This window comes from Ipomoea nil, unplaced genomic scaffold (genome assembly GCF_001879475.1).
Source record: "Ipomoea nil cultivar Tokyo-kokei standard unplaced genomic scaffold, Asagao_1.1 scaffold1110, whole genome shotgun sequence".
Classification (NCBI taxonomy): Eukaryota; Viridiplantae; Streptophyta; class Magnoliopsida; order Solanales; family Convolvulaceae; genus Ipomoea; species Ipomoea nil.
In genome coordinates, this window is record NW_017617538.1 from 885,430 (window position 1) to 894,857 (window position 9,428).

General features: G+C 42.4%; 1 protein-coding gene and 1 non-coding gene across 2 annotated transcripts; both read right to left on the reverse strand.

Moving 5' to 3' along the window:
- Positions 1–352: 352 nt before the first annotated feature.
- LOC109183346 lies at positions 353–1,303 on the reverse strand. The gene has a single exon (XM_019333431.1). It carries the CDS (start codon positions 1,301–1,303, stop codon positions 353–355), a length of 951 nt encoding a protein of 316 aa, XP_019188976.1.
- Positions 1,304–3,318: 2,015 nt separating this feature from the next.
- TRNAD-GUC lies at positions 3,319–3,390 on the reverse strand. Its single transcript has one exon. It is a non-coding gene; the product is annotated as a tRNA-Asp (tRNA).
- Positions 3,391–9,428: the final 6,038 nt, after the last annotated feature.

Sequence of the window (9,428 nt, forward strand, 5' to 3'; positions counted from 1 at the left end):
GAGGCCGACCCCTACCTTCACGACCCGGTTGGGTCGGCTGAGGTCGAGGATGACCTCCTCTGTCTCGACCACGGGCTCGGCCCGAGATCGACCTGCTTCCTCCCAAAATGCGTTCTCGGCGATGGTATGGACCTGGAGGTCCTTCTGACCAATTTGGCGACACGCTTTCAAGTAGCAGCTGCGACTTACCTTTTGGTCCCCCCAGACGACCCTGACCCCGGCTGGCGTCGAGAACTTGAGGCACAGGTGCTCTATGAAAATCACGCACCTAAGGTCTTCTAAGTCAGGTCGACCGAGTATAATGTTGTGGGCACAACTGATTTTGACGACTACGAACTCGACCTCCCACCTCTTAGTATGAGGTGGGGCGCCTATCTCTACCTCCAGATTGATCGACCCCTACGTCTGAATTGAATCTCCCGTGAACCCTGATAGGGGGGGTCCGTACCTGCTCCAGCTGGTTTCTTGAGAGTCCCAGCTGGGTGAATGTGTCGTAATACATGACGTTCACCGAGCTACCCGTGTCCACGAGCACCCGGTGCACCACCACGTTGTTGATGTCCAGCTTGACCACCAAGGCGTCTCGGTGGGGGAGGGGCCCATCCGGTAGGTCGGCGTCAGTAAAAGTGATGGGTTCCCTCTTTGGTTTCTTCTCATGCGGCGCTCGTGTGACCTCCCCCACATAGAAGCTTCTTGCCCACCTCTTCCGCTCGACTGGTGAGTCCCCTCCCTCGGGCCCCCCCAAAGATAACGTAAATGACACGCTTCTTCGGGGGCTGGGAGTCCTCCGTCGTCTTTTCCTCCTCCTCGGAGCCGTGGTCGTGGTCCCTCTTACGAGGTGCCGAGGGCCTGACCACCCCCCCTTCCTCCAGACATTTCCTTTCTTTTGGCCCTGCGCCTGGCCGGGCTTCTTAATGAATTGACCGAGGTAGCCCATTTGGATGAGCTCCTCGATTTGCCTCTTCAGGAGGATGCATTCGTCCGTATCGTGTCCCTTCTGCCGGTGGAACCTGCAATACTTGTTGGGGTCCCCCCTCGATGATATCTTCATGCACTCCTCCTTCAGGAACATCACGATCCCCTGGCCCTCCGCGTGCGCCAGGATGGTACCCACAGGTTGTGTCAACGGGGTGAGATAGCGTGTGGGGTTCAACCTGGGGCCCTTGGCATATTCATGTCGGTGTGGCTGTGGCGCCTTGCACTCCTCCAGAGGTGCTTTATCCTTCCGACCTCTCCCTTCCTCCTGCTCCTTCTTCCTCTTTTTGGCAGCCTCAGCGTCAGCATACCTGGCTGCTCTGTCCATTCTGTCGGTATAGTTCCTGGGGGGGGGGGGGGGGGTACCTGATGAGGTCCTGGTGGAAAGAACCCGACCTTATGTTGTTTCGAAAAATCGGGAGGGCGGACTTCTCATCGAAGTTGGCGACCCCCATGGTCTCCTTCTTCCACTTGTTGAGGTACTCGGCTAGTGATTCTGAGCTCCCTTGCTTCAGATCGCACAGGTCGGCGAGTTGCTTTTTCCGCTGTATGTTGGTGGCGAAATGGGACAAAAATTGCCGGGTGAGGTCTGCAAAGGTGGAGATAGACCCCTCCGGGAGGGATCCGAACCAGTCATGCGCCTGCCCATCTAGGGTGGCAAAGAACCCCCTGCATAGGATGGCGTTGGTCGCCCCGGTAATCATCATGGCGGTCCTGTACCTGGTGAGGTGGGCACGTGGGTCCGTGGTCCCCGAGTACGCTTTAATGGTGGTAACGCGAAAATCTCGAGGTAAGGGCTCCTCCATGATGACGTTTGCGAACGGGGAGGACAACACATACTGGGACTCTGGGGACCCGTCCCTCTCGTTGATGTTATCACATCTTTGCTTGTTTTTATAGTTATTTTGAATCATCTCAGTATTTAAGTTCTTTAATTTTGCTTATTTAATACATATTTTCCTTGCTATTATCATTTAATTATGGTTCACACTTGTTTTGAATGTTTTACGGTGTTTGTTAGTGTTTTTGAACCATTGTAGGCCAATTCTATGAGCAAGGGAAGTTCAAGGATGAGTTCGGAGCAATTTTGGACTAGTTCGGGTACCAGAAGGCTCGACGCGTCGAAAATTTCCAGAATGTTTTGTGATCGAGACCTGCTGGTCTCGACGCGTCGAGACTTGGCTCGACGCGTCGAGCGACGCACGAAATTGTGCCAGCTTAATACAGTGAGGGCGCTGATTCAATTCAATTCTCACATCCCAATTAACTTCAATTCCAAAGTCCAAATTCCAACTTCAATTTCCATATTCAAAGGCGCAAACTTCAAGATTCAAATTCCAATTCCAACTTTAAACTAATAATTAAAGTCGGCAATTTCTTTATATATAGGAATTATAATTTGAGTCCAATTTGGTACAAGATTCCTATTTCATCTCAACTTTGTACCCACTATAAAATCCCTCCTTCCTCAACCCTAATAGAGATTACGGGGACCGAGAGAATTCAGAGATTCTTGGAGACAAGAAGGAGAGAAATCAAGAGCCACAAGTTGTCTTGGAAAGCAAGAAGAAGACTAGGGAGATTTGAGAAAATCGTCTAGTTAATTCTTGTACTCTTTTGATGATTTGTAATTCTTTATTTATATTTGCTATGTATAATTTAGTCATGCTTGGCTAAATTCTTTAGAGATTCTTGGGTAAAAGTGTTTATGAACCTATGTGCCTGAGCTCTCAGTTTCTTTAATATATTATTATTTGGGTTTAATACTTGTGTTGCAATCGTGATAATATTGTTTGATGCTTGTAATTAATGGCCATAGTTACTAGCTTCATAGCCATGTTTGTGTCACCAATGGGAGTTGGGGCATAAATTAGGGCACACACGATTGCACCTAATGGTTGGTCCTTGGGAAAGGGGAACTTATTAGGGGAAGTTTATTCTAGATTGTTGCCAATCGGGAGATGGTAGTAATTAGGAATAATTGAATGCTGATCTTTGATCTTATTGGGTGTTTAAGCCATGGGAGTGGAAATTCACTAGGAATAGAGATTACGGGAGTAATTCGATTCCACTTTGCATTCCCACACAAATCTTAATTCCAAAATAAATATTGCAAACGATAATTGGCACTAGGTGATTAAATACTGAACCTCTGTTTTATTTTATTTATTTTATGCCAATTTTATTTTATTTATTTTATGCCAATCAATCATCTAAGTAATTGTTAGGATTAGCTCTAATGAATAAGTTAGTAACTAGTGCTTGATACAACCACTTCCCTGTGGATCGATAACTCGTACTCCGAGAATTATTTGTTTGCAAATATACTACGCATCAAATTGGCGCCGTTGCCGGGGAACGAACCCGGGTCACCCGCGTGACAGGCGGGTATACTCACCACTATACTACAACGACCCTCACGGTGCATGATATGTGGTGGATCTCATGAGGCGGAAAATTGCTTTATCATGGATCCCAATTACAAGTATCAAGGGCGAGCTCAAGAGTTGCCGTACCAAGAGTTTCAACAAGATTGTCAATCACTTGACCAAATAATTGAGATGAAGTCCAAAGAGACCAAGATAATGCAATTGTGCTCGAAATATCTGGAGTTACAAGATCACATGAATGCTCAACTTGATCGCATGAATGCTCGACTCGATCGCATGATGGCTCGACAGCAAGATTTGACAATTCAAGAGCCACTTCAAGATTCATTTAATGGAGAGGTTCTAGAAGAGTTGCTCTTGCCAAATGAAGGTCATGAAGTTGAGAGAAATAAAAAGGATGATGAGGATCTTAGAAAGGAAGATGAAGAAATATTTGATAAATGCATTGAGATGGAGACACCAAGCTGGGAGGAAAATGTAGAGTTGCAAAGTAATGATGGCAAGGAACATATAGAGAGTTGCCCATTAGATGAGGAAGTTCTTAATGGAGCACATGATTTGAATGAGGATGTCTCACCAATGGAGAACACTTCCCTCGGAGAGAACTTCAGAGAAATTTTGAATTTGGGAGGCATTGGAGTTCTTAAGGATAATGGCACACATTTGCCTATCTATATATCCAATGATTCCCAATACTTTCTGGTTCATGTGAATGATCCGAGACTCTCATTACTTGTTGAACAAAAGAGTGTTGAAAAAGAAGGAAAAGAGAATGGAGGCATAATTCTTGATTCGGGCAAATGTGGTTCCTTACATGATGACGTGAAGGGTTCGAGCTTAAGAGAGTTTATAAATGGACACCACTTGAAGAAATACTTGGAAGAGAAAGTTGATGGAAAGAAGGGGATTTTTCTTCTCCAATCACTTGATGGCTAGAGAGGTAACGTCGAGCTAACGACGTTAAATTTAGCGCTTCATGGGAGGCACCCCATGTTATCTTTTATTACTTTCCCTATTTATTTATTGCTTTCTAGTTTCGTCTTATTTAGTTTTATTATTTTCTAGTTCGTGATTATTTTATTGCTTCTTGCTTTTCTCTTTTCTCTTGTTTTACTTTTCTTTTATTTTGCATCAGGGATGATGCAAAGTTTTAAGTGTGAGGGGGAGGAATCATTAATTTGGGGATATTTCTAAATTTTTAAAATTTTTGCTTTTGCTTGGATGACTCATATGCTATTTTTGGTGAATAAGCTACTTGTCTTAGCATGCAGTTACAATTATTCTCTCTTGTTGGTTTGTGGTTTGTTTTAGTGGTGCTTGCTGCATCTCAATTTGTGATGGATGATTTGAGGTGTAACACATATTTGATCTATTCTCTTGCCAATAGCTTTGTTAACCACTTAATAATTGGATTAGTTCTTGATCTTGTGTTTTGCATTGCTAGTGAAGGCTTATGTGAGATTCCGGTCATGGGTGTTTTGCTAGAACTTGCCTCATTACTCCCTAAGTGATGTTGGTGAGCTGTCGTAGGCTCCCAAATTAAAACCTTACAAACGTAGTAGCGGGAGTAAGGATCGATCCCACGAGGAGTAACTAGTTTAAAATATGTGCTCAAATTAAAGGAAGGGGGGTTTGGAATATATCGAGAATAAAGATCAATTAAAAGAGAATTTAAATAAACAAGTAATTTAACTGAACGAATAAAGCAATGAAAATAATATATCGAAAACACTTATAATAAGAAAACTTGGTTAGTAAAGATCCACCACCGGAATTCAGCACTGATCATTGATTAATAAAGTAATTAATATGCAATTGAATATTTGTCGGGAAATTATTTCATTTCTGTTTTCCCTTAGTTGTAGGTAAATAAAGCACAAACGGTTTAATTACCCCTAACTACTAAATAATCTAAGACAAGCGCTATAGATTTAATTTAATAGCAGCAATAGGAACTAGGAAAACCGACAAACTAAATAACACAAGCACAAGCGGTTGCATTTAATTTAGGAAAATATTCTACCCGAGACCAATTATCACTAAGCTGTCAATAATTAACCTCAGTTGCTACTGAATATTAGAATAATTTGTAGCACAACATTATCTAATATAGCAAATAATTATATCAAATAAATAACTAGTAGGCCTCCCTAGCAATTAAATGATACAACTATTCAAATAATTTAGAAGAATATTTAATACTCAAAATGCATAAAAACATATATATAATAAAGTTAAATAAATAACCTTACAGCGTTATGAACTCCGGGGCTTCAATTCACTAAACCAACTAAAGAAATTAGCAATGAATGGACATTGATAACAACTTTACAGAATAATCGAGAGGGGAAGAATGAACATTTTACAATAGAAAACCTTAACTATTTATATATTTTCCCAATCATTTTCTACCACTCATTTTTCCTATTATTTTGCCTTATGCCTGAGTCTTCCACAATTCTAGCCATGTTATTATGATGCATGCCTGTACAAAAAAGAAAAAATCAATTGTAAAGTTTAGATTTATAATATATATATATATATATATATATATATATATATATATATATATATATATATATATATATATATAAGTAATTATAATGTAGTACGCATTATATGTATACTATAATGCATTCTATATTATATATATTATATTATATATTATATTGTATATTATATATATATATAGTATTAAGTACGTAGTATGTACTCTTATAAATTATATATTATATATAGTATAAGAATAGATTATACTATGTATATAAAAAGAACTAATTATTAGATAATAATAAATAATTAATATAAAGATATTATAAAGATGTACCTAAAATATGAGCGTAAAATATGCCCATCAGATGTCTAAGTTTTGCATGTTTTGAAGTGATTTAGGCCATTTTTGTTTAGCCATACCCTTTAAACCTGTCCCTATATATATTTTATCCTTCGTATCCCCATTGTGTCTTTTGTTTGTTCAAATAAGTGCTAAGCACTTATCCCCTCTTTGTGATTGTTTTTCTTTGATTTACCCCATTATTATAACCCTTAGCCCGTGGCCAAATATTTCCCTTCCACCCTTGAGAGAATGAAACTTTTATCTTCATCTTTTCCGTAAGAAGAGTTTTATGGAGTTGTGCTACGAAAAAAGCAGCTAGTGTTACAAATGTTCAAGTGTGGAGGTCATGAAAGTTTGGATTAAAATTATCTTGCTATATCCAAAAGAAGTCCAAAGACAAAGAAAAGAATGAGAAAAAACAAAAAAGATTGAAAGTTTTTGAGTTTGGATCCCCACTTTATCAAAGAGTTGCTAAGTTCTTGAAAGAAATTTGCTCCTTGGAATTATGATTATCTCATCTCTTCCAAATTTTGAAAAGTTTAGATAAATTGTGACATTCTCTCTTTTTGATTAATTTTTCCATACCACTTCTTTGTTAGCTATCACCCGTAGCCCCATTACAAGCTAAATAAAGTCCTATTTGATCTTAGCATGAATTCTTAGATTTGATCAAGGGGAGTATGAAGGGCAAGCCTATGGGATCTCATTCATGAGCCGTGTCTTGCATAATCTCAACTGAGTATTTGTCCACACTTGATCCTCACATACTTTAAATTCTTGGTGCTTGGTTATTGGCTTGGAAATAGGTCTCTTATGTGCCAAACTAATTTGATTCTTGAAGCTTGTTATTTTGTAGCAAGTGGGTTGGTGGTTTGAAAGGTTGTGCAAGAGAGAGCAAGAGTAATTTGTATGTTTTGACTTGTGATTTTATTCCTTAGTTTTGCTTGAGGACAAGCAAAAGCTTAAGTGTGAGGGGGGGTCGATCTTCTTCTGGAGCTCGTCCATCCTCCTCCGCAGCTGCTCGACCTCTTCCGATGGGAGCTCGGAGCTCTACCATTCGTTTCACCTGACCGTTTGACCCGGGAGGCCTGTTCACGCCGAGGTAGGGCTCGAGTCCCCCGACCTGGTGACTTACGCGAGCCCGCCTCTTGTCGCGGCTGGGCTCGGGGTCCGTGGCTTGGCGACCTCCGGGTGACTGATTGTCGTCGTGCTTGCCTGCGGGAACATGATTCTGCTGGTGGAGGCTCGTTGGCGGCAGGCCTTGGGCCCAACCTCTCTCGGGCTAGCACTCGGCTGCCCAACCTCTCCCGGGCAGGCCTGGTTTGGTTTGACCTCCTCTCCTTGTCGTCATGACGTCGGTCGCGCCGTGAGTCCCCTCCTCCCCGTGTGTCCGTCTGGCGGGGCGAATTGACCTCTCCCTGGGTGATGGGTGCCTGGGGTGGCCTGGTGCTTGGACCGTTGCGCCCCCGGGTGGGAGGAGGTGGAGGAGGTGCCGGTAACCCTTGGTTAACGCCTGGGTCGGCAGGCACACTTGCTCGGAGGCCCTGCGCCGTGGAGGCTTGCTCAAAGACCTCCACCCCCTCGCGAACAAGGGCTTGGGGCGGAACGGGGGCAGCGGGAGGTGGGACACCGCCGCTGCGGTGGTTGGTGAGGCGATCTCTCATGTCTCTCCCCGACCTGGCAGAGGTGGCCGGTTGAAGGCTGGGGACCCCGTTGGGGCTGTTCCCGGTTGCGACGAGCTGGGTGCCGCAGGAACCGTTGGTGTGGCGAGAGTTGGATCTTGATCTTGCCATAGTAGCTGGTCGCGGTAGACCACTGAATATAGAACACGCTTGAGCTAGTACAACAACTCTCAACAAGAGCACCAATGATGGATTTAATTACCCGGGGTGGATCCGAATCACTAAATCCGGATAAGAATATGAATAATAAATAAATAGATAACACGAAACGATGTCGTAAAGGTCGTTGGAGACCGTATGTCGTATTAAATGCCGTAAATATGTTATTACAATAGTATTTTAGGACAAAGTGTGTAGAATGAATGTTAGATGTCTTAAAGGGACAAGGTGGGGTTTTTTTATACAATCCCCACCCCCAACCGCCACCCCCTAAGGTGAGGGGTAGTTAGATCCGTGTTGACCGCGCCTCCTTGACCGGTTCCAGGTCGGCCTTGCTCGTGGATGACCTCTTCGCGGCCGACCTCCCGCGGACAACCTCTCCCGAACGACCTCTCCAGGGCGGGTCGGCTGAATGATGGCTGAGGCCTCGTGAGCCGAGGCCCCGTTGGTTGAGGCCCAGTGGGCCGAGGCCTCGTTGGTCGAGGCCCCGTGGTTCGGGGCTCCGGGTCTTGCTCCGATCGTAATATATCCATTAGGATTCTTTGTCACAAAAAGAACATTTTAGTGACGGTAAATATACTATCACTATATGCTCACTGATGACGGTATCATATCCCATCATGAATTGTTTTTAACCGTAGAAAGTATAACGACGGGTCGCGACGGTAAATTTTCCATCATTAAAAGTCTTTTATGATGGTTTTTGATTCTTTAGTGACGGTTTTACCTCTCATTAATGACCAATTTTCTTGTAATGACAAGAATCTAACATTCCCAGTAATCTAACATTCTCAACAATCTAACATTCCCTAAGGTAATCTAACATTCCCTAATGAATCTTAGAGTGAAGCAGGGGAGAAAGGGGAAGGGCAGAACATTATTACAAGAAGAAGAGGGAGGCAGAAATTGGGGAAGAGGAAGAAGAAATGCAGAGGGCGAGAGAGAAAGAATAGAGAGGGAAGTAGAGAGAGATTCGAGAGAAAGGAATTGATTAATTTGCCAAAACATAATCCAAAATACAATCTATTTTCCTATTTATGCTTAAGGAGAAGGAAAATATATATTAACAACTAACAGACTAACAATTCAAAGAGTAAAAAGGCGTTGTACGGATGTCGATTCCGGTTGGATCGGCTTTTCTTTTTTTCTGAAGTCTTGGGGTGTTACACATTCCGTGAACCAAACTCCCTGTTAAGATTTATGATAATTAAATCTTTTACTAGTCAAAACTAGTTTTGTCTTAATCTCTTAACCTAATGAGTCGTGGAGTTCTTTCCCAAATTAAAATAAAAAAAAATTGAGTTGTATATGCGGCACATATATCGCTAGGAAATTATTATTAGTAAATTATATTAATATCTATGTAACTATTTTTAATATAAGAAT

Excerpts from the sequence above, each read along its gene's own strand:
- LOC109183346 (XM_019333431.1), bottom strand. The coding sequence starts at position 1,303 with ATGGACAGAGCAGCCAGGTATGCTGACGCTGAGGCTGCCAAAAAGAGG.